Source organism: Nipponia nippon, unplaced genomic scaffold (genome assembly GCF_047370975.1).
Source record: "Nipponia nippon isolate SJK-2023a ecotype South Korea unplaced genomic scaffold, ASM4737097v1 scaffold_1, whole genome shotgun sequence".
Taxonomy (NCBI): domain Eukaryota; kingdom Metazoa; phylum Chordata; class Aves; order Pelecaniformes; family Threskiornithidae; genus Nipponia; species Nipponia nippon.
In genome coordinates this window covers 96,126,518-96,151,582 of record NW_028262290.1, presented here as the reverse complement: position 1 = coordinate 96,151,582, position 25,065 = coordinate 96,126,518, and the positions used below count along the sequence as shown (strand labels likewise).

At 46.3% G+C, this 25,065-nt stretch overlaps 1 protein-coding gene across 6 annotated transcripts; it reads right to left on the bottom strand.

The window, feature by feature from the left end:
- Nucleotides 1–23,776, bottom strand: GCNT2 (glucosaminyl (N-acetyl) transferase 2 (I blood group)). 6 transcript variants are annotated; one of them, XM_087763183.1, is made up of 8 exons: nucleotides 23,732–23,776; nucleotides 23,284–23,428; nucleotides 23,028–23,110; nucleotides 20,565–20,789; nucleotides 20,304–20,489; nucleotides 18,281–19,437; nucleotides 3,267–3,359; nucleotides 1–2,091 (listed from the first exon to the last, which is right to left on the bottom strand). In XM_087763183.1, the coding sequence occupies exons 6-8, from the start codon at nucleotides 19,200–19,202 to the stop codon at nucleotides 1,901–1,903; spliced, it is 1,206 nt and encodes a 401-aa protein (XP_087619309.1). In that variant the 5' UTR covers nucleotides 19,203–19,437; nucleotides 20,304–20,489; nucleotides 20,565–20,789; nucleotides 23,028–23,110; nucleotides 23,284–23,428; nucleotides 23,732–23,776; the 3' UTR covers nucleotides 1–1,900. The 6 variants fall into 6 exon arrangements, with proteins under 6 accessions (XP_087619309.1, XP_087619299.1, XP_087619320.1 ...); XM_087763173.1 differs by having other exon boundaries at nucleotides 20,304–20,460; XM_087763194.1 differs by lacking the exon at nucleotides 23,732–23,776 and having other exon boundaries at nucleotides 20,304–20,460; nucleotides 23,028–23,092; nucleotides 23,284–23,337.
- Nucleotides 23,777–25,065: the final 1,289 nt, after the last annotated feature.

Sequence of the window (25,065 nt, the reverse complement as noted above, 5' to 3'; positions counted from 1 at the left end):
TTTGGGACCTTTCAATCTGGGGAACATTCAGCTTGATAAAACAAAGAGGGGGCTGGTTCCAGGCGTCTCAAGTTGTACACCCTAAAACTCCCTCTTTAAAAGAATGAGTCTCTCTGAAATACTTCTCTCTGCAGCTGCCACCATGGCAGCAAGTTTGCAAAGCCCTCTTCTTCTCCCCTCCCCAAAAAACTGAACAAGATTTCCACCAAAATTCTGCTCTGGAGGTAAATTCTCGGCGCCTTTCTGCAGGGATCTGCGTTATTAGGTGTTGGCAGCTCTAAATGCAGAATAAGCTGACTGAGGCAGATCCTGCCTGTTCAGAACCTTCCCTGGGGGTTACCAGCCGTGCTTCAGGACATCGAAAATATGATGTGTTGTCATTCCTGAACTGCTGCAGTTTGCAATCCAGTTTTTTAAACAACCCTGAAATTAGCGATGGTTTAATAAAGTTGGTGGTAAATTGCTGTTATTCAAAAGGAACTCTTTGAGCCACCGTCGCTTGTTCAGAAAAGAGACAGGAAAGCAGCACAGACTCTCCTTAGATTCAGGCATTCTGATTTATACCGCCTCCGTGCTGCTGACTAGGTCCCCTCAACAGTGCTGCTAAAATGCAACGTAAATACAACCGTCATAGCCACAGGAAGAAGCATTCATAGTTTTGCTTCCTTGCTTTGTTTTTTAGGACACGATGACCAATACCCGTAACTTTTACCTTCTGTTGCCCATATTGAAATATTCCCAAGCACTGATTTTTTTCTCTGCGGCATGCCTAATCTGTTGAGATTTTGTGTGCTTTAAGGGGTTTATGTAGACTTGGAAGGGAAAATCTACTCAGATGTTTGATGGCCTCCCTCTAGTGGCTGTTACTGGGGAATAAAAATAGGGCTGTGATGAAGTGAGCTGCAAGGTTAAGTATGTGCATTAACCATTACGTGAAGATGAAAGGAAGGAAACTTGGGAAGAAGGCTTATGCCATATCAAAATATGACACAGAATTACTGAGTTATTCCCAAAGCTCAGTTACTGCCCTTTCAGTCCTGAAAATATTTATCTTGCTACTTTCTTTCCCACTTTCCATCTCTCCCTCTGTGTCCTTAGAAATATGATGATCTAAGAACACTGGTGGGCCAAAATCTGCATGTAGAGATTTTGGGGTTTTTTTTCTGGTTCTGTTAGTTGGCCAAGTAAGACAAATGCAAGCCCTCAGTTTTCAGACATGGAGAAGGGCTCCTGTGCCTGAAAGCCTATCTGATTTTTCTAACCACACCCACTGATCTAGTAAAGGATGCTGTTTTCTCTTACAAACCTTACCCCAACAGATATGTAAAGAACAGGTAAGATCTGGGAAGTGCAGCATCTTTATTCCATTTCCAGTACTTTTCCATCAGTTCTCTGCAATAAATATCAGTATCTTTGACAAAAGAGTATCTGTATGTATAGCCAGCAGTTGTATTCCTGCTTTTAAGATCTTGCTGGCTGTGACTCATTGCCATTTTGCTCACCAAATGCGCACACTTGTCTTTTACACACAAGAAGTGCCAGGGATGCATGACTGTTTATATTTCTGTACAAAAAGATAGCAATGACAGTGTAGCAAGACAAAAGTTAGAGCTGGAAAATAGCCCATTAAAAATGGCAAAAATGCAAAGCTTCTCCAGCCGCAAGAGGAGCTTTGCCCTGGCGTCTCTTTTCGGATCTCTCGTGCTTTGGCTTCTGTGTGTTAAGTGGAAGGTGAGATTTGCAGGCAGTGGGAGACAAGCCGACCCGAGCTGCATGTACAGAACATCCTAAAGAAACCCGTCTCATGAGTTTATGCTTCTGGCACAGCAGAAATTAAGATTGCTGCTGCTGCTATTCTCTTGACTGCTTTTATCGATGTTGTAGCCTGGGGTTTTGCTAGCTAAAAATACCAGTTGGGTTCCACCTGAACCTCACTCTGGGACAAGGTTCTCTGCCGATGTCTCAGCTCCAGGCACTCCACCGTCAGGGGGTACGTTTTAAGCTCAAACTTATTTGCAAACATACAGGTGGAGTTAAAAAGCCACTTGAGGTCACCTGTTCCATATACACAAATGCCTCTGACATAATGGCCTGCCAAAAGAAAAAAGACAACGTCAGAATCAAGGATCCAACTAATTATTTTTGAGAAGTTTTATCTACAAAGCCACTATAAATAATCACCTACACAACAAACATGCTAAAAGGCATACTGGACATGCAATGGGAATAAGTATGAACAATGGGATGAAATGAAGAAAGTTACTTCAGAATAAATAATGAGCAAAATAAGGAGATAGCTCAGAAAAGACGTGTTACTACTTGAGACTCTCTGAGACAAGGCTGAAACACAGCAAAGGGGAATTTCCTTCTGTCAGTGAAGAGAAACCGATACTTTTACTCATACCAGATTTTCCACTAACTAATTCTGGGTGATAATGGTGTGATTTCACTGATTTCAATGTAGTTATGCCGATGTGAAACTGCTGTAATTGAAGCTGACTGAAGTTCTCAACATTTTTCTCCTCGACACAAACAGCTATGTTATGGATTAAGAATTCTTGAAATAAAATTTGTATCATTAGCGTTTTGGCATTCCCTTTCTCATCCCACTTGGATATGTCAGAAGTAGTAGTCGTACGCAATGTACAAACCAGTGACTGAAAAATTAAGTGTGCCACACAGAAGATTACCTACTGCTAATGTCATGTCATGCAGTAACATGACATAGGAAAACTCAGAGCTCAACCATCACCGTCAGCCCACAGCTCCTTAGGTTCCTCCGTCAGCTGGGACTCTGGCAGGCGTCGGTGCCCAGCGGAGAGCTGGGATTTGTCCAAGTTCACACAGGACACCTGCCCCGCACACCGCTGCTGGCACTAGCACATCTGCGTCCCAGCATGGGCCATACACGGGGGCTCTTCCCACCTACCTGCGAGAAAATTCCCCCAAGGCCTTCAGGAAAATAGTCAGCTAACTCATGTGAGCCCTAAGCGCTGCCAAATATGACCCTTCCCAAGGCTGATATATTCTATAAAATTCCTGATGAAGAAGCAACTGTGCCAGCTTTCTCCCTGTTTATGTGGCTACTGTCATTCACATATGGACTATGAAGGAGATGACTCCTTTTTAATGTCTTCTCGCTGATGAAAGGCTGTCTAAAGACTGTCTCACATTATGATTAGAGGCTGTAGGAGTAGAGGAGCAACAGTCGAGTATTTTTCACTATATGAACAGGAAGAAGAAATGGAGAAAAATGTACACATTACCATGACAGCCTCCATGGCTCTCTTCCATATCAATCCACTTCACTGCTTTCAGGTCACCTTCCCATGATGCATTGGGCATGGAGCCTGGGACACCTGCAATTAGGTAACGGAAAATCAAATAATTAGTCCTTTTAACAGCTATATGTTCAGGTTTATGTCCACTCTCTGGGACCTTTCTCCACAGGACTGGGATGACATACTTAGGAATATACATCAACAGATGCCTGGCTGCTAACCTTGTTGTCAAGTTTCTTCATTGAAAGCAGCTTTCATGAGATAAACAAGATGTCAGCCCAAGAGACCTAAGCATTTCATTTGAGAAATAAAATCCCTCTTTTGCAGCAGCTTCAGTATGATACTGCATGCACGTACGATCACTCATGTCGCCTTCCCAACCAGCACTGCCCTCCAAGGGCTATTTGAACACTGGGCCACCGACACATAATACCTTCACATGAATTTAGTGGTAAATACTGTCTTTTTTTTTTTTTTTTTTTAAGAAAAGAGACTAACAGAACAAATTCAAGCATGATATAACTGGAGGGAGCTGTTGAAACTCAATCATAGCCTATAATGTTATATAATAATATATATAAGTCTAGGCAGATTGCAGGGCCTATGTAGGAGATAAACTGGTAAGAGACCCTCTCCTCGTCAGTAAACGATCAAGTCCTGCTATAACCTGGCAAACATCCATTTTAAGTAATTAAGGGGGAAATGCTGAACATTTAGCAGTTGGTATTTGCTGAAGAGTAAACGGGCAACATGTATGCAACGTGTAGGCAACTGCTGTGAGGCAAGGGAATATCAGTATCTTCAGCACAAGGCAGTAACTATAACAGACCATCGCCATGGGATGAAGTCTTTGCCTTTGAAAGCAAGAGCTGATCAGGTAGGTACAGCTAGGGAAACCTGCGTGCCAGATCTGTACTGCAGTATCATATTCAATTCAGTGAAAGAAGTTTATTGAAGTATTTCCTAAAACTGTCTTCAGAATACAGGGGGAAAAAAAAAAAGCAAAGGTACAAAATAATAAAAGCTTTCTATGAACTCATCCCTTTCAGCAAATTTTATCTTTCTTATTGGCTTAATCGGTTTTTGAAGAACAAAACAGTGATACGGACTGTGTAACTGCCACCCCATGTACAAACCGCTTTGCTAAGAAAGGCTGGGAAAGCCCCAATTTCTCACCGTGGCGCACACACTCGTATATAACTTATTTGTCTGCTTGGAAAAAACTATCTTTTATTCTTTCCTGCCCAGCAAGCAATGACCAACGCTGTACCTGAGCTATCAAAAGGCAGAACAGGCAGCCTATGGGGAGCCAACGTGCATGCCAGCAGGTACAAAAATGCAGACGTTTATTCTGCTTTCTCCTAATGAAGCTGAAAGCAAAGGAAAAGACTGACTTGCTCAAATGCAAAGAATTACTGCAGCGTTACTGCTGAGGAGTATCTGGGACTCAAGCTTTTTAACAAATGCAGCAGAAGCACCAGCACTGACTGGTGGCAGCGACCAGGGAGGAGAGGATTTGTACCAACCCAGCTGCTCCCTGCGCACCCCGATGCAGCGGGAGGCAGGAGCCGAGGGCGAGCTGGGGCATCGCTGCTCCGTGCTGCTCCCGCACCTCTGAAGCTCAGCCCCTACCCCAGAGCTCCCCGTCGCGGGTAGCCCTCCTCAGTAGCAAAACTCTGCGATTTTTGTCAATCATCTCTGTTGTACACATAGGGGGTGCAGAGTCCGATAGTGATAACAGTGTTTAGTATTATTACTATTAATGCTAATAATCCCTGGTAATAGCCTAATCATAGTTGATGCAAAAGTTAAGCTGTTTTAACAGCTAAACATGTTCAAGTGTTTTTCTTCCAGATTTTTAATAGGGATATTTAAAGCCTGTTATTCCTACTTCCTCCTGTTTTCCTTTTAAAGGAAACACTTGTATGAGCGGCAGGGAAGGAACCATGCACTTTTTATGAAAACATCTTCATAACATTTGTATTATTATCTATCATTTGTACTAACTCTGGATACTGAAAAGACAGACATTTTCCTCGATTTACAATGCAATGAGAACAAAGCCTTTTAGAGCTTGTACGAAATGCGTAATAGCACTGGTTTGGAGTTGTGGGACCTGTGCAAAGACAGGGAACCTAAGCCCTTCAAATATGATCTTAAGTAAAATAAAATTGACATTTTAATCTCCAGTTCTGACCTCTCTCTTTCTTTAAGGCTAATTAGCCCATCTTCCTGATTTTCATAACTTAATTTAAAATGTGTATTAGTATAGGCTATTTATTTTGCTGGTTAACCACAATCCTAAACAGGGTGATTTGCCAGCAGTTCTGTAAAGCACAATTTCAGCTGGTGACTGCAGCACATGCAAGAAGCCCTCGGTGCTGAAACAGCAGCTGAATGGGTCATCATCCTAAGCCTGGCGTTTTCTAAAAAATAAAGGTGAAAGTAAAGTAAGATTTTGGTACTACTTTGGTTTTTTCTGTTCCTTTCCTAGATGGCAACAAGTACAGTACCTCTACAGTTACCATAACCCAACAACTATTTTGCTTGTGAGCTTGAAGAGGAGAGCGGTGAAGGACAAATGAGACCCTAAAGGCATTGTATAATGTCAGGGAGGCTTGGGTTTGGGGTTGGGTTTTTTTGAGAAATTGAAAAGGAGGTTAAACATCAGGGTTTTTTTCTGTTTGCTTGCTTTGCTCTGTGTTTTTAAGGATAGCTTGTTCCTGGTAAGTAAGGATGGCTGGTTGCAAATACTGGGTCATGACTTTTAGATCAGATGCAAAAAGACCGTATGATCCAACAGCAGAACCACCATAGCACTTTGCCATAAACAGAGATATGTGGCAGCTATAACCAGAACTTCATGGCTTTATTTCTCCCCCTCTGTATATTGGGCCATTATCAAATAAAATAACGTGCCAAAAAGTGTGGGTTTGTCCTGGGGAAAATTCAGAAAATGTTACTCTTCTGGAGAAAGCATTAAGCTAAAGATAACACTTTATAAAAGACAAAAAGAGGCAGTGATGGCAGGAGATAAACACTTTAAACGGCCTGGGACGTGCATTACCATACCAAATTAAAAACCTGTTTGTAACAGATGGCAGTAAATGTGGTGTGCGGAAAGACTTGGAAAATGCTGACACAGTGGGAAAGCAGAAAGATGACTGACAAAACAGGAATGACTCCAGGACATCCACAAAAACACTGGAAGGCACTGCCTTCCAGGAATACAGAACTACTGACTTCACATTATTCACCATCTCCCAAATTGAGTAAACCAGGCACTTTTGTAAGTTAATTAAAGAGTGGGAGGAAGTGTAGCTCAGCACTGGGAAAAAAAGTGGATTTACCATATTTTCCTTCAAATATTTGTTTGAGCAACTGATTTCAGATTTGGAAGCTGTTCTGGGGTCTTGTTCTGGGGTCCTGGACAGCAGTACTGAGCACTGCCCTGGAAACAAGTTTGCGACTACCAGGTCTTAGAAACAGCCACCAGCAGAACTGCACTGCTCGGGTGTGAAGGGTGTGAACACAGCCACAAGGGACTAGAAAGACAGGCCAGTCACTCCGATGCCTTTAATTTCATGTCTTCCCTTGGTGGCGGAGGTTTGGAGGCAGGAAAAACACTGCTTCAGAGCCTGGACCTCATTCACAGGACAAAGGCAACACAACCTGCTTCTCCGCTAAGCTCTTCCTGCTTTTCTGCCATTGCAATTCCAGTGAGAGCTGATCTGCATGCGCTGGCTCCAAGAGGCAGCTCGCTCCCTTTCCTCTTTGCATCGCTACCATGTATTATGAAGACAAATATAGCCAGCTTACACAAACAAGCCACTGCGTTAGCATTTCTGTAACACATACATAAACCGACATGGGCTGGAAATCTTGCGGCATAAAAGGCTGCCTGATTTGCCTTGACCTTCCAAGTCCTGTACCTGTGATTCCGGGATCAAACCAATGCATTGGTTAAATCCTAGCTGCCAATGGGTTGATCTCTACCAGTCCCCTGAAGCAGCCTGTTCATCCTCATCGGAATCTCTCTCTAGGGAAGGGGACAACTTCTTTACACTTCTGTGCCACCAACTCATCCAAGCTTTTCTCCTGCGCTTTATAAGCTGGTGCGCAGGAATATGTACTTCAGAAATTTGCCTGAAATGGTGTACACATCACCCTTGGGAATATTACTCTGCAAGACCTGATTGAAATCAACCACAAATTTTGCTGGACTTTGTATTTATGTTTGGGAAACATAAAGGGCTTGGGGTGGGCCACGTATAGGTCGGCAAACACGTACTCTCTCCCCATGAGTGAAAGCGTGCAGCCCACCAGTGTGTGAGAGGGACCTGGAAACCCCCTTTGGTGGCTTTTGGAGAAGCAAGATGGTACAAGGAGATACACATGAGACAGTACGGCCGAAGAGGGTGGAAGCCAAGTGGATGCCAAGCTGTATCCCTGGGTCTTCATGGGGCAGGGCAGCGGCTGCTAAGCAGGAAGGCGTTTGGCGTCCCTGAACCCATCACACTGCAAAGCCCACCATGCCTGGGACCTCCCTTACCCAGTCACGGATGCTGTTCCCCCCAGAAGACAGCTCAGCCAAGTGGATAAATGTCCAGGACATCAAACTCAAGGAGGCTCAGTACACCTTCCTTGCTTGCCACTAGTGCTGCCAACACGGGCTGTCACCTGCCTGGGTGTTTCTCCATGTGAAACAACAGGAGTGGCGGCAACCTGCTGGTGGGCACCACCAAGAGCCACAGCTGGAAACACCTCCGTGAAGAGGTGAGCCATGGTGGCCACCACAGAGAGCTGGTGGCTCTTTGGCTGGCACCACGCAACAGCCAAGTGGTGGCAGGTGCTGGGGTGGGGACCCTCGTGCCCTCCTTGGACATGATGTCCTACCTGGGATCCTGTTGAGCGTCACCCAGAAGTGTTCATCGGGGCTGTAGGTGTCCTCGGACCATGCCAGCAGATCGATGGCGCGCTGGTCCCGCAGCACGAACTCCACAAAGGGCCGGGTGACGGCCACATACGCAGAGCCAAAGTAGATGGTGATGTTGTGGGGCGGGGGCACCTTGTGCAGCCGGGGCGTGACCAGCCCCGAGGCGTTGTGCCCGGCCACCTCCCTGTGCACATATTTGGTGCGGGCGGTGACGTGGGGGGGTGGCAGCACCCCAGGGGTGATGTTCTTCCCCCCGAAGCCCTTCAGCAGCCGGACGATCTCCCGGTTGGTCTTCAAGGGGAAGTCCTGGCCGCAGGTGTTGAGCAGGTAGCGCCAGGGCACGGCCGAGGCCAGCAGGTCTCTCATGCAGTGGAGGTCAGCCCGCAGGCGGGAGATGCCGCCGTAGACCACCCGCTCCGCCCGGGAGGCGAGGAAGGCGTTGGGGAAGCAGCCCACCAAGCGCTGCACCGCCTGCCGGAAGGGGGCCGGCGCCTTGGCATCCACGTGGACGCAGTAGACGTTTTGGGGCATGTACACCGCCCTGAAGAGCCGCTCAAAGGTCTCGAACTCCTTGTGCAGGGTCATGACATAGGCGACGGGGAAGGCAGCCTCCTCGGCTGAGAGAGCGCGGGTGATGTAGCGGCTGCGGGACACGTACATGTTGCAGGGGGCTGCCCCTGGTGCTGGCCGCAGCCAGCTGCCCTTCAGGCAGGGGTCCCGCCCGGCCAGCAGCATGCTGCACGCCCGGTCCAGCGCTGTGGCCTGCGGGGAGCTGCCACTGCTCGCCCCCCACTGCCTGCCATGCCTCAGCAACATGGCAGCACCCAGCAGCACCATGGCAGCCACCAGTAGCCGCACTGACCGCTGCCACCGCATGGCCCACACTGCCAGCCTCGGCTTGCCCCTGGCCTGGCCAGCACCTCCCGGGCAGTCCCACTTCGAGAGGACACAAATGCGAGGCTGACCCGTGAAACGCACTGCCGCAAGCCACCTCCCACACTTGGGAAGGGCTGTCTCACCACCGCCTACAGCCAGCCCAGCACCCCAGGGTGCTCCCTGCCCCTGCCGCCTTCGTGGCACGTTTCCAGACAGAGCCCCCGGGCTGGTGCTGGCAGTGCTGGGGGCAAGGGGACGCGCGCCCTGCAGGCCGGCCCTGCCTTCTGGTGGTGGCCACCGCGCTTGCAACCCTCCTAGCTGCGTGAGAAGTTCCACTTGTGGACACAGGGCTTCATTCCCAGGTTCATCCAATCTATTGTAGTCCCTTCCAGGTTCTCCAACAGTAAATTAGGTTTGTTTGGTTTTTTTTTTCCATTTTTGTCATCTTACAGAACTGCAATAGGGAGAAATCAAGGAGTTAAGCTGTCAGTAGAAGGATGGAGAGAAGCTGATGAGCGAATGCGGGTAGGATGGAAATGGTCACCTCTTAACCCTGCACAGCAACAAGAATTTGTCTGACCGAGCTCATAAGACAGCACGCAAGAATGATTTGCTCTGAAATCCTGGTTTGTCTGTTTTCTTGTTTGTCCTGTGAGACAAGTTCTCCCAGCTGTCCATGGGAGGCAGGTGGCTGGTAAAGATATGGGAGAGTCCTCAGAAGAAGAGATTTTCTTTCAAGATGAGATTGAAACAACGGAGAAAAAAACCCACCACCCCTCCTTAAAAATGTACAAAGGCTCAATTTTGTATTTTGCCACCATAGATTTTCATTTCAGTGCGGTATGTGAATTCAAACGTGTGTGTGTAGAGGAGTGAGGGATTAACTAAAATAAAGTCAAGATTGTCAAGCTTTAAAGCAGACCTCAGAACCTGGAGAGAAGGAAATAAAACTCAAGGAAAAAAAAGAAGCTAATTTAAAACTACATATTTCAAGACGGCGGTCTGAATTAAGGCAATGCACATCATTTCCTTGAGCCATCAGGCTGCTGACAGTCATAAGAGAGCTAAACTGCACCTCCTGTGTTGAATCATCCAATGGATAATAAGGAGAGGGTCTCAGTTCTAGTAGCTTCATTTGATGATATGTTTTGAAGGAGGTTTTTCTGAGCTGTTATTGACCCATAAATGAACTCTAATGTCTTTGGCAGGGTTGCGGTCCTGCATCAGAGGAGCTGAACTCTACAGGATTGTTCAGAAAACACCCGATTCCCAGAGTGGGAGTGAGCTGGACCTGTGGGGACACGCTGGGCACTGAGGACAGCCAAGGGGAGAGACGCTCTGCAGGAACCACCGGTGCCCACCCCGGCACCCGTTCAGGCATCGTTCTTCCAGCTTCCACCCCGGCTGCCCAGGCAGGGTGCTGGCGTCAGGGTTTGTCTCTCAACACGTGTAATGTAGCTTTAGTGGTCAGAAGAATATGCTCGTAGGTGAAATAAGGGGACAGGTTCAAGTGACCTGACTGGAGTTCCCCCCTAACAAAAACAAGGGCTGTTGGCAGCTCAGCATCTGGGAACGTCAAGAAACATCTCTGTTACTGCAGCTGGACTGAAGTTTGGTTGGTTACATGCATGAGTTGTGACAGACATTACCCGACGCCAGAAGTCAGAAAGAAAAACATTCTTCCTTAAATTACACTCATCTGCTCCTGTTCTTCAAGGAGTTGTGCTGTTTGAAGCCTATCACATCAATGTCTGATAGTTGTGAAGATAAAGGAGAATAAAGCAAAGGAGTGCAAGTCCATTTGTTAGCTGTGGCTTTTCAAAAAGGCCTCTTGAAGACATACCCTTCCTTGTCCCGTCATCACTAAGTAGTGTTTTAGTGAGAAGCAAACAATTGGTTGTGAAGCAAAGTACTGCTCCTATTGAAAGCAGTACTTAAATTCCAATGACTGCGGATTGCACAGAGACCAAACCCTATTTTAAGTTATTTCTCAGATGAACTATCATATCTGAATAGTAGATAGAGGACAAGAGTAATTTTTCAGGAAATTCTGCCATAAAGAAGGTGTATTTGTGATTGCTGTGACTGTGTTGCCACACCTTCCCTTAAGCAGGTTTTGCAAAAAGAGGTTTTGATGATGAGATTACAACAGCTTTGCGGGCATGAGACTCAATAACAGTCACAGGAAAATCCCTATTTTTTTTTTATAGCTTATTCCTATGAGAAGTTCTTGCTCAATCAGGAAGTCTCATCAAAATAATGGAGAATAGGAACAAGAGGACATGGATTAGTTATATGAGAAATAATGGAGGCATAGGTACAAAATACTTTTTTTTCTAGAACAAAGGAAAGGAACAATTTTAGCAGGCAGAACAAAAATGTAGCGGTGCATATTAATATAATGTGTGTGTTGCAGAGAAGGTTGTTCCAAGCGCATGTCTACAAACAACAGCAGGGTGGAGAGTTACCAAAGTAGTTATGAAGGATTAAGTTACTGTTACAAAGAATTAAGTTACTCTAACGAGAAGTTCAGTGCAGGCTAAAACATCTGGGAAAAAAAAGTGGGTCTCTTCGTACAAGCAAATAGCCATATAAAAACTTAAAAATAAGGTATTGGCTAATGTGATTGATTAATGTGCTAGCAATGCTACTCAGAATTTTCTGGTATTCCTCTTGGATCTCACACCCACATCCAAGGCATGTGAATGAGACGTTCCTTGAGAGCCACCAGCTCTTGTTTGGATGTGAAGATACTGCTTCACGTAAACTGCAGTGAAATTTTCACAAGGAGAACTCCTATCTTGAGAGCGTACTAGCTTCACTCACAGTATTACCCGCCACATGCCTGCCGTTACCCGAGACATACTGTGTGCCAACTGTCGTCCTCACTTTTCTGTCCACCATTCAGCTCCCAGCCAAGGAATTACCATCAGGATGGAGCAGATATACTTTCAAAGTCTGGGGGTGGTTTAACACTCTGCTTGCAAAAAAAACTATCCATCATTTTCATTCCCTCCCAACCATTGACAAAATGAACGAATATGTTAGCAACCTTCATCCGGCTCAGAGAGAGATGAGGGGATTCTGAGTCTTCACACTTAGACACAATATGCAACTGTGTCAAAAACACTTACAATTGTGGTAGGCACACAGCTGGGTGAATACTTGGAAGAGCAGGCACAAGCTAGAATGCAAAATCTTACACGGATGGGTTCCCGATTTCCATGTCAGATTAGCAACCACAGGAGAAAGAACCTCACTCAAAGAGGGTGAGGTTGCTGATGTCCCCAGGTGCCTGTGCTCAGTAGGAAGCTGCTGGAGGCCTGGTGGTTCTGTGATCTGTCCGTTCAGATCAGAGTGGTGGGGGTTTCCAGGCTCGCACACGACACTGTGGGCCACACCTTCTGGTAATCAACAACTACCTCACGTTTATGCAAAAGTTTGTCTAGTTTTGCAGTAGGCGGTGATGGCATGCTGTGTACCCAATGTCCCTTTCAGGCTGGCACAAGAGCAAAAGTGATATGGTGCACCTTCCCACCACTCCCCAGTCTGGGACACATGACCCACAGCTGGTCCCCATTCTGCAGGCTTCTTGCAGAAGCCAGGAATAAAAGTGGTTCTGCCTTGGCACTTTTCCCTGCAAACCTCCAGCTTCCCTTACACCAAGTGAATGCCAAGCGCCACTCATGATCTCTGTGGAGGGCTGTGCATGACCAAGGCACATCCCAGAGGCAGGACCGTACTGCCTGCGGGTGGCCAGGTGAATTTTGTGCTGGCCAGAATGAGAGCAGGGAAGAGAGGTGCATTGCTGTGGCTAACAGCTGGCGTGGCTGCTAACCACCTTGTACTCTGTGTAAGGGCAAACCACTCCAGACTTGCTGCTGTTGCACTCTGCAGTGACAGGAACCAAAGAACTGCTGAGCATGGCACCATTGCTACAGCGCCAGCATTTTGAGGGAGAGAAAGGAACCACGTGTTAGAGTCTTTTCATGGAAGCTTAGAAGGGCTGCTCGAGCATGGCAGGATGCATCTGCAGCCTTGCTCAGTTGCCAGAACGTAACCGGGCACTCGTACAGGGCAGGGAATGAGTGGGTGATTTCTGTAATAGCCGGTTGCTACACGCAAACTTTCTCTTGCAGCTCATAGCCTGGGGGGATTGCTAAGGATTTAACAGCTCTTATTATGAGACTGGCAGTACTCATTGCATCTGTGCAAAACTGAGACCGATACCCTGGACAAGTGATCCCCCAGCAGCCCAGCATGTCCCCACACTCCCCTGCCATACATGCATCTGAGTTGGTGACAATGGTACAGGAGCTGAGGTGAGATAGAAAAAGCAGTGTGCCTGGATATGAGTGTTCTCTTGCAGGGTTTTTTTGTGATATCCAGAAACAAGGATCCTGGATGAGTGCGCCAGAACCTGAAATCTCCTGCACTTACCATGAAATAAGGAAAGCAACAGGAAAGGGGAACATTGAAGAACAAATGAGAGCTGAACAAAGAAGTTCAGCATGGGAGAAATGGCAAAAGATGGAGAGCAAGGGAAGAATATTGAGGCAGAAGAAATATTGTAGAGATAAGGAAGGACCAACCAGACTGGCGTGCTGGTGGGAGACAGCAACTGTGGAAGACCAGGCATCACCTAGCTACGTATGCAACATGAGCCCTTGGCATTTCGGAGTCTTCTACTAGCACATACTTGCCAGTGTGCGCTTTAGGACCAGCATTGTGCTTGGCAGTGGCGCAGGCTGTTCCCCGATTCAGATCCCCGTGTCTCCCTTAGCTGCTGCAGTGCACTAGATGTCCTGCTAATACACATCTTCTGGTTTGGTTCCACCGGAGAAGGAGCCAGCCCTCGCGCACTAAGATCGTTATCTGAGTAATAAAACTAGCGTGCAGTAGGAAGGAACAGTTGGAGGGAAAGCACTTCAGAAGCACACTTCTGCTCCCAACTAAAACATTAATTGTGTATCCACACCCGAATTTGGGAGAAATTCCCTAAAATGAAACCTGAACAAGAAACTTGGAAAAGAGGTGCAGGGAAGTAGGAAAGAGAATTGTTTTCTAAGTGCACAAGTGCAGTCACAGTGTTGAGAGAAGGAATAAGGATGGTGGTTAAAGTGCTCTGGGTGCCTCTTACCTAAATACATGCTGCTGGCCTCCGGAGATTTATTCCCTGTCCCTGAAACACCTTGGCTGTTCATTCCCATAACCACCAAGCCCCTTCAGTCCTGCCAGTGCAGCCGTTTATAGGACTATGTAGTGATCCAGGGCAAGGATTGATTGCAAATAAAAACTCTTTCACATTTTCCGGACTGGTGTTAACCCAGATCATTTAAGACAGAAGAATCATCTGTATAAATGAACCTGGTGCCAGCAGCACCTAGCAGAAAGGTCAAAGTAGAAGAGAGATGCTATTTTTACAGGATGTTGCAGTGAACTCTCTGTGGCGCACAGACGACATTTGTTCTTCAGACTATGGGCTAGCCCTTCTAACATATTTATTTTGGCTTTGAGGATGCATTCTTGAATATTTCCTTACAGCTAACTTGTCAGTTGGAGGGTGTGCATAGTATAATCTTGAAGATTAAAGCAGACAAAGCTATGACTTGTTTTGTTGTTATCAATGTGAGAGAACTTCCTATAGGTAAAAGATTTAGCAAAAAGACATGAACATGTGAGTTTTAGACAGGCAGTTTGTAAGTGTGATATAACCCATGGGACTTTAAAGTTTGTATCTCCATATCCTCATTTCCTAGAAATGTGTCTTAAATGCAATAACAAAAATACGTCCAACTAGCAGCGTTGGATTCCCCAAATACATCTCTTGTCTGTTTTGGGATGAAAACTGTACAGAAACTGTTGATACTGATAAAACATGGGTAATGCCTTTAAATATTTCTGCCCTACGCTTCCAAGCTCAGATGTTAAAAAAATGCCTGTATGCAGGTGGCGTTGTAGAAGGTGGCTTGAGCCAGGCTCGTGGCTTGAGCCAGTCTCATGGCTCACCATCACTGAAAGGGGAAGGTCTGGCTCCTGTTCCTCCTCTCCTTCCCATTTTCCTCTCCTTTTTGTTCACATCTGCATGTTCACCCCCAGCTTTAATTTGTGCTGACTTCAGTGCTGGTCAGATTCTTCGCCAAGTCAATTAAATTCACAGACTCAGGAAAAAAAGTAGATTGTTTTTCTTCAGAACTAGTGAGTTGAACTGGCAATGCTGCTGGCACAGGACTGGTGGGCAGAAGGGAGCGGGAAGGGATGAGCAGGAGAAAATTTCCTATTTTGGCAACAACAAGCTTTTAGTGCTCAGCCATCTTGTGCACCCTCACCCTTAGTAAAGAAACAGGGCTGGTGCAGAAGCAACAGTGCAACCACGCTCTGTCATTCTGCAGGTGAGCCAATTCTGAAAAAGCAGATTAACCCAGTGCATTAGACTGGGAGTCAGGTGTCAGTGCTCCAGCACTGTCTTTGCCCATGGTCTGGTTTAAAACACTGGGAATATCATTTTGCCCCTTTCTGCCTGCTTCTGTGAATGGGAAATAATAGCACTAATCTCCCTTGTAAAGCATGTTGGTGTCTCTGAATGAGAAGTGCTGCTATTACTTCTCCTGACCTTTATTTTCCCACTTGAACAACGTGTAAGTTACTAGTGGACCAACATATGTGTATGTCAATGTACATATCGGTGTGTACCCTGAGGGTACCTGAGGCTGCCTGTATCCCAAGCCATGCATATACTGTGACCCTATTGCATGAAAGTGGGGACAGGATTTTGGCTTGGAAGAGGACTCAGTAAGGCTGCCCTGAAGGACTCAGTAGCATGGACTGTGGATGCACACCTCGCCCACAATGACCAGAACCTGCTTTCTGCTCTACGTGAGCAGAGGGGGGAAAGGTGGCCCAGAGGTTACGCTGCTGGCCTGGGATGTGGCTGCTAACCTGCACTAGGGTGGTGTTTCCCTTCTTGTGTGACCCAGGGGAAGTGGTTTAGGGCCAGTCATTTCAGGCCTACATACTTTGCAAATACTTTCCCTTGATTTCCCCATGCTTCTCTTCCTTATCTGAAAAGCGACTTTCAAGAATTTTCTGTCATACAGGAGTCATGTGGGAGATACGTGGCCTGAGATAAATACCAAAGGTAAGTTAAGACTGTTACCTGAAAGCCAGCTGAATGGGAATTGAACTTCCCTAGCCTTTAGGGGGCTAAAAACAAAATACCTCTTGGTCTTCATTGCATGGCTCTGGGTAATAAGCATGCTATTTTAAGGTTTGGGGACCGAACAGCCATTTTTATCTTTTATCTGAACTGAGATTATCACAGCTGTCTGAAACTACAAATATCTGTTTGGTTTAGTTCTTTCATTATATGGTGTACATCCAAACTGGTCTTTAAACGATCTTTCCGCTTGCTTGGAGGCCTCTTAACTATTTGCTCTAACAGCTGGACCACTGCTTGACACTATCGTCTCCCTTTGTATGCATGAAAACCTAAAAGGCAGTGGCTTGGCCAAACTTGAACAAGACATTTTTGTGAGAGCCAGGAACCAAGTCCCAGGCTAACAGCCCATGCACTGAGAAGGACTTCTCACCCCAGAGTTGCTCAAAGCTCTGCATCTGACTCAAATATGTTCAGATGAGACACTCCATGCTATGCTTACAAGTTTGGATTCAAAATCCTGGACAACAGCACCCCTGAGTACATCTGTCAGAGCTGCGTGGCCACTTTTGTTCACCCTAAAGTGATGGCAGGGAATAAAGGAATAGGAAGGACACATATCTGCTGTGGAAATGTTTCATCTTTTTTGGATTCCTCTTTTGAATGCAAAGAGAACAAGCACAAAAATTGTTACGCCAATGTGCACCACTGGAAAGCATACAGTGATGATCATGGAAATAAACAAGGAAATACACAGCCTACGTAAGCTACACAGTGCAGCACAACAAATGGCAGCCACCTAAAGCTTTCTGATTGCGGAGAACATATCTCATCCCAGGTTTACTGCTTCTGGGGCAATGGGCTACAATAAGATCACAGCAACCAGCTTCCTGGAAAAGTCAACTATCTAAAAAGAATATGTGCTGATGGTTATGCCATAAATATCTTGATCAGTAATCATTTGTGCATCTTGTGCCTGCCAGTTGTAAAATATAGTTATCGGAAGAGCAAGCCCTATTCTCAGAGTTATGTGATAATTTGAAAGCAGACTGGCCTTGCAAAATGGACCCACAGCCTGCTGCTTAGGTTAAAGTAGACATGCTCTGCCTCTCTGTTACTGCTCCTTGTTTTCATTTCCCACAAGTTACAGTAGGGAGAGGGTGAAAAGAAGAAAAAAAAAAAAAAAGACAGGAGAAGAAATTTATCCTTGCTTCCATTCCTTATATACCCTGCTTTGGGGTGCTGTAGATCCCTAGGGAGTCAGGAGCAGTAAAGTCCTACCAGGTGCTTCTAAAAGCAATGTGCATGGGGGAGAAGTCCTGTGCATCTTCTGACCCTTTCCCAGTCATATGAACAAGGTAAAATTAATTGTAAATACATAAGGTAAAGATGAAAATACTCGCTCTGATTCTGTTTCTCTGAACAAATCCTTGACCTTGTACAGTGGAATGTAGGCAGTAGTTATGAGTACAGGGGGTTTTTTGCAGGTGTTACAGGAGAGCTGGTGTGTGCCCCCAGAAAAGCACGTGAAGACTAGAAACAGATTCAAGCCTGAACTCAGACTTTCTGGCTCTGGAGTAATAGATAGAGAGGAAGGAATTGACTTCTATTTGTGGAAAAATAAAATTGCCCCCAGCAAAATGAGCATCTTGTAGAAAACACCTTCACTACAATGCTTACATACCTCACATATTTTAATCTTTATTCCTTCTCTTTTCTTCATCTCAATTTTTACAGGTAAAAGCCTTAAATCAGATGAAATGTCCAAGGATTTCAATTTGAACTTAGATCTCCTGGGCTTCTTCCTGCTCAGATGCAGAACAGTAATGCACATCCTGCACAGCACAGTCATCTCTCTCTTGGTGGTCAGAAAAGGCAAGTAAGCTTATTTGATAGATCAGCCTTCTATATAAATTATGATCTGATTAAATTTTTCATCTAGGCTTCGTCAAGATCAGCCTCAGGTATATGTCCTTGCATGTGTGCATGCATGTGCGCATCTACAGAGAAGACAAGTGAAGGTGTACTCACCTGGGATCCTGTTGAGCGTCACCCAGAAGTGCTCGTCGGGGCTGTAGGTGTCCTCAGACCATGCCAGCAGATCGATGGCGCGCTGGTCCCGCAGCACGAACTCCACAAAGGGCCGGGTGACGGCCACGTACGCAGAGCCAAAGTAGATGGTGATGTTGTGGGGCGGGGGCACCTTGCGCACAAATGTCCATAGCATGAAAGAAAAGAAAGAGTATAATTGCTCCCTGTGCACATATTTGGTGCGGGCGGTGACGTGGGGGGGTGGCAGCACCCCAGGGGTGATGTTCTTCCCCCCAAAGCCCTTCAGCAGCCGGACGATCTCCCGGTTGGTCTTCAAGGGGAAGTCCTGGCCGCAGGTGTTGAGCAGGTAGCGCCAGGGCACGGCCGAGGCCAGCAGGTCTCTCATGCAGTGGAGGTCAGCCCGCAGGCGGGAGATGCCGCCGTAGACCACCCGCTCCACCCGGGAGGCAAGGAAGGCGTTGGGGAAGCAGCCCACCAAGCGCTGCACCGCCTGCCGGAAGGGGGCCGGCGCCTTGGCATCCACGTGGACGCAGTAGACGTTTTGGGGCATGTACACCGCCCTGAAGAGCCGCTCAAAGGTCTCGAACTCCTTGTGCAGGGTCATGACATAGGCGACGGGGAAGGCAGCCTCCTCAGCCGAGAGGGCGCGGGTGATGTAGTGGTTCTGCGTGATGTACTCCGTGCAACTGGATTCTCCGAATGATGTTTTTAAAGTGTTTTCCTTCAGAAAGGGCGCCTTGTCTTCAATTAGTGCTTTACAGGCTTCTGCTAAAGTTGAACTCACTGAGAAGTTCAGCCTCCTGAGAGGTTTTTGTGCATGCAGATTAACAGCATAGAAAAGAAATGGAAGTGAGACACTGAGAATCAGGACAGCGAAGAAGCAATATCTGAGCGTATCCATTGCTGCTCAGAGAAAGAGTCTCACTTGAAATATTGCAAAGATGTCAGATCAGACACCACGAACAGCTTGTTTTGCTGGCTGCGCTTGCTTGCTGCTGGAGAATGCATGCACCCATCTGATGTATAGTACGCAGCTGCTGTACTTACTTTCGATATTAATAGTTCCGTTGTCATCGTTGACGTGGAAGGAGCATAAGTAGTGAACAACTTGCAGATGGAAGCTGCTCCACAGCACCCTGAAGATTAAACAGACACATTGCATAATTACTAGCTTGGCAACGAACAGCCGGCGCTACGTATTTCACAATGTCCCTGAATTCAATTTAGGAGTATGTTCTTAGCTGCTCCCTCCCCACTCTCCCTGCGTGTATCATATTGCTGTAAAACTTCCTGTGTGTGCACCCTGTGACAGGAAAACCTCATTTACCCCTTGTATCATTCTGTTTTTTTACTTATAGGAACTTCTTTTTTGAGTTACCCAAGTGTATCAGTCATGGCTGCTTCAGAATTATGAAAGGTTTGTTCAGCACACCATGTTACCGTGTAAGGCCACCAACACTCACATATAAGAAACAGGAGAGTCTTTTTTTCCTCTGTGTAGAGTTATATCAGAGCCATCAGGTTTTTTGCAGCTATGTTTGCCTCATTTGTAAATTTGAAATCTGCCAAATAGTTTCTGCTAAGTGTCATGGACGAGTTGTGATGAGCTCCAGGCTTACATCCATCACAAGGAGCTGGATTAGTGAAACCTGCTATTTAAACTACTTAAGCTAACCTTAGGCTTTCTGAGGAGATATTCTTGTTTCTGAGAGATGTGCATGCATTTGGTGTAACAATGTGTCTATGCAATGAGAGCTTCTGGCATGGGTCTGACTAAAGTGAAATACTTGGTAATTCTCCCTAATCCAACTTTGAGTCTATTCATGTGGATCTGCTGCCATGAGACAGCACATTTGGAGCATATAAACTTTTTCCAACATCATGTCATTTTGCTCCAACATGAAGTAATGCTGAGGCAGTATCAGATGATCTGAAATTACACCAGCAAATGTTTTTACTGGGCAGTCCAGCATGCTACAAAAGCAGAAATACCATCACCTACCTTCCAGCTCATGCAGACAAGCCACCTCAGGTGCTGTCAGGTCCCTCCCAGAAGCTGCACTTTCCTCCCGTCCTGGCCCCAAACACTCACTGGGAGTCTCTATTCACAGATTGAAGGCTGCAAGCGGTGGCTTCAACCCATCAGGTACAGTCACAAGCTGTGAAGAGGAAAAGAGCAGTGGAGAAACTTTGTAAGGACTTGTGGCTAGACTGTCCCCCAAGAGGGGCACCAGTGCAGGGCAGACCTGGCAGTCAAGCTTACCTGGTGATGGCAAGCAGCAGAGCAGCTTCTCACCAGGGTGTGAGCAGGGACAGATGGGGACAGCTGTGGTCACACTGCAGATCCAGTGCAGCCTTCTTCATGGACACCAGTGCCTTCGGACGGAGGACGACTCCGGTGGAGCCAAGGGGCTGGAACAGAGGTGTGCGAAGTCCCAGGGAGTAACAAAGATTCGCCTGACGCTGCTGAGAAGTCATCTGGAAAATGCTGCCACAACCCAAAGGTACAGCTTGTTAAAAGGGGATTCAGAGAGATGAGCAGATGCTGAGCTGAGACCACTGTCCAAGTCCAGCAAAGAAATATACAGCAAACACCACCATGAAGCGAAAACATGTCCCAGCTCCGTGACTGGTGAATGCTGTCCTGAGGTGCACAGACCTGCCCGGAGTGCTTCAAACCACTGCTCCTTCCTAATTTGATTGTTACAGCAAATTATATCCAGGAGTGAACAACACTCAACCGCCTGACACCTCAGTAATGCAAACTGCCATCACCACAGATAAAGCCAGCAGCTTCTTGCTCTCCTCTGTGCACTCCATAGACCATTTTGTTCAACGTCTTCCCACCTGCTCACTGGGCCAGCTGGCTGCAAGACCATTTTTTCCGCTGTGCTATGGTCTTAACATGAGACCTCCACCCAGCTGGAGTTAGGAAAATATGGAAGGAAGAAAACTGGGGGCAGGTGCCAGCATTCCTGCAGGAGCCAGTATTTCCTTGAGGAAGTCTCAGTTGGGGGCAGAGAGCACAGGTAGCTTTTCCAAAGTATCAAAGGCTGAGATCCTCCAAGGCATTTAGATGCCTTTGAAACTGTCTGCCCAGATGCTTTTAAAACTCTTATGCTAGGTACTGCATAACCTACTACACAGCTAGGAAGACTTTTAAGAACTTAAAATACATATATTTATACATGTGTGTGCGTATGCAGAGACTGTCTTCTCTTAGGTGTTAAAGTTTGCATTACTATTATGGTCCGTAGCAAACAAGTAAGCTACATGCAGAAAACAAGAGATAGGCCTGCTCATCACAGGAGCGAAATGCAAGCTTTAGCTTTCCCTTGGTGTGTTGTGAAACAAACCAGTTTTTTTCTTGCACAGACATTGCTGCAACACCCTTGCAGCAATCCAGACTAACCGTGGTCTTTTGGTACTACTAGCCTTCGGGGAAAGAAGTCTGCATGCTTGGTGCTACTTCTTAATCCTAGTGCCTCGATTTTCTGGCACAGTTAGTATTAAAAACCTGAAAACACGCATGCAAATGATTGCTGTGGAAAACCAAGCTCTCAAAACCTTTGGGTTTGAGGGGGTTTTTTTGGTAGTTCTACTTCGTGCTGATCTTTGTGAAATGAGATCCATGCCTTGGATTATAGGCAGAAATCAAAACAAAAAAAAAAAAAAAAGAGCAGGGAAACAAAGAAGTAGAGTGTACAAATCACGTGAGCCACCTCAAAAGAAAAAATGTTTCTCAGGTATTGGTGAGTTGTAGATTTTACAGACTCATCTGAAGTTCAGATGCAGGGAGAAGCCAAATATAGATGTAAACCTGAACCATATTATGGCAAATGTCCGTGAAAAAACAGCAAGGTGGCAGGAGACCTCATGATGCCCGTGGCTTCTCCTGTCGTGGTTTGTACTGGACCTCAGCATATTTTGGGTGCAAAAGCAGAGGTACTGGACAAAAGCTAAGAGAAGATCAAATTTACCACGCTATTCGACATAGGCGGCGTAAGAGGGGTCTGCGCTGGTAGAACTAAAACTGCTGCTGACTGAGGCTTGCAGGGCAGCTCCTTTTTCTTGTTGCCTGGACCTGCATTGTAGCAATTCTCATTTTAGTATGAGAGGAGCTTTTGGTGTGGCTCCTGTAGTGGAAACACATTCCCCAGTAGGATTAGCAATTGGAATGGCTTCCCTGTGGATGAATGGGAACAGATCTTTCCAGACAACGAGGATGTCTTAGGCATATAGTTAGTACTCAGTAAACTGCTCCTGGCCTTAATCAATATAGGTAATTGGTTTCAGCTAATTTGTCAGCTAATTAAAAAGCAAGATGCACAGGCTGTGCACATTGGTTTTGAGTTCCTGTTTGGCCTTGGCCAGTAGCGACAAACATTACACATTTCGTGTCTGTCTGGAGTCACTTGGCATTTTCTATGCTATTGTTAGGACAAAACCATGTGTATCATGACATTCCTTTTCGTGACCCTCGCCTGCAAAGCTGTCAGTTTGAATTGGCACAGATGTTAAAATCACAGCAAGGCAATTCCGAGCAAACTATTTCTCCTCGGTATGTTTTTTCTGGTTAGGAAATGCAAGTAGCCACAGTCCACTGTTTTGTGCCCAAGTAAAGGGTCTCCTCCTCCCTCACAACTTCTTGTACTAAGATGAATCTGCCTTGGTCTTGTGCTGCTGTGAGTTGCCATGCAATGTGCACAGTCTCCCCAAAACTCACCTCGTGGAGCGGCCCTGCTTGGAAGCAATCTTCTCTAACGCATCTTGTCACATGCCTTGCCTGAGCTGGAAGGTACATACATACTGTGTAACGCAGGGAAAAAGAAAACAGTCTTGGCACAAGAGTAGTTAAAGTTTATTCCTCTCTCTTCTCTTCTGCCCTCCCTTTTTTTCCTGTTCAGAGCAGCCCCTGGCATTCCTGCACTTCCCAGCCAGCCGTAATCTGGCTATTCAAAGAGAAGAAAATACAAGCCTACCTGAAACAGGAGCTCCCAGGCAGACGCACTGACACCGGGCAGTCACAACGCAGCAGCACTCGCAGCAAGTGGGAGGAGAGATGAAATGACACATCAAGGCAAACGCTAGCTCAGCTCACATGCTCCAGTAGAGTCATCGAGTAATCTAATCGTACGCAGTCAGTGAGCACATCTGTCTGCACAAACAGCGGGGGCCAGACCATACACCACCCCACCCGCTTTTGTCTTGCCATGCTCCCAAGCTCCAGACGCAGAGCCTCTTACACTGTGGGTACTGCGCGGCTTGTCTGAATTTGCAGTAGACTTTTAGATAGAAAGGTTTCAGGCATAGGTAAAATGCCTAGTCTCTAGCAGAGCGCATTTTGCAAGTCGGACTTGCTACTGGTCGAACGCAGAGCACTCTACTACTCCCGTCTCCAATTAATTTCCAACAGGGACATGTACTCACCTCTGTGCAAACTACTCCTCCTCAGCTGCTCAGAAGCAACAGCACGGCATTCTCTTCCCTGCTCATTTATCCTCCTGCGCAGAGAAAGCAAGACGTAATTAAACATATTCTAATAGAGGACAGGCAGGCTGTGGTGGTGAAGTTGGTTTTCTTCTGTTAAATATGACTGGATTTTATAGGTGATACTGGTATAGCCAAGGCATGGAGAGAGATCTGTTTTCCTACTGCAGATTAATGCATGCATTAGTGTACCGTAAAGTACAAACGTACATGTGCAGCTGTTATTCGCACCTCAGGAGTGTCCAAAGGTAGCTTACACTGGATTTTGCAAACGTTTGGGCACTTGCTAACTTTATGAGCATGAACCCAAGGTGTTCCCCTGAGCGGGTGAAGTGGGGCAGCTGGTGTCAGACCCTTAGGGGGATGCTAGGTCAGGGCAGTGGCCCTGCAGCCCCATCTTTGCATGGCCAAGGGCCCGTTCCCAGCTACGAGTGCCTTAGCAGCTAGAGGAGTAAAGCAACTCCATCTCCAGGTTGGGAGTGACCTGCTCTGCTCAGCAAGGCTAACCACAGCCTTGCCTGCTGGTACGGGGGTCTGGCTATGCCACAGAGAGAGCAGCTACATGGATCACTCCTTTTATTTCTAATGGCTCCACTAAACGTTGGGCATTATCATGCTCTTTATTCTGGCAATATAATTTGTTGCCAGGTATGAAATGAGCAGAGAGTCCACAGGCATCTAGAAAACATCACCTGTCAGGGATGACTGAAAAATATATGTGGTTACTTTGTCATTAAAAAAAAAAAAGGAAATAGGCAGAAAGTCTTCAAATATGCAAAAAAGGAAAACCAGAAGCAAGTCCTGATGCAAATAGGAAGGGAGTAGCTCATTCTCCGTGTTCTCTGTGCATAGGAGAAGAACTAATCATCTCAGATAGCATCAGAGAGGTGAAGATCAGACATCAGGGAAGCTTTGTAGTGATAAACAGTTAAATGTGGATTAGGTTGTCTGGAAAGGCTGGAATTTTCCCGCTGATGGTTTTCGGGAGCAGGTTAGGCGTAGCTTTTTCAGCAGTTTTGCAGGTCATACTGGTCCGGACCTAGTAATTTTCTAGGTCTTTTCCAGCTCTCTTTCCTATGATTGTCTGTATTACAGTATCTCTTAGCTTGGCTGTAGCTGGGCTGGGGATCCTATTACATCTAGGAACTGCTAGCAAAAGGACTTCATCATCACTTAGAAATACGCTCGTCATCGCTGCTACTTACCATTAACGTTGCAATTTTGGTAAGCCCAGGATAGTCCCAGACCACTCTAGAAGGAAAAGCATTTGTATG

Coding starts and splice junctions, on each gene's coding strand:
- GCNT2 (XM_087763183.1), bottom strand. CDS start 19,202: ATGGATACGCTCAGATATTGCTTCTTCGCTGTCCTGATTCTCAGTGTC. Junction 3,360..18,280: donor GACGCTCAACAGGATCCCAG/GTGAGTACACCT, acceptor ACCTAATTGCAG/GTGTCCCAGGCTCCATGCCC. Junction 2,092..3,266: donor GAGCCATGGAGGCTGTCATG/GTAATGTGTACA, acceptor TTCTTTTGGCAG/GCCATTATGTCAGAGGCATT.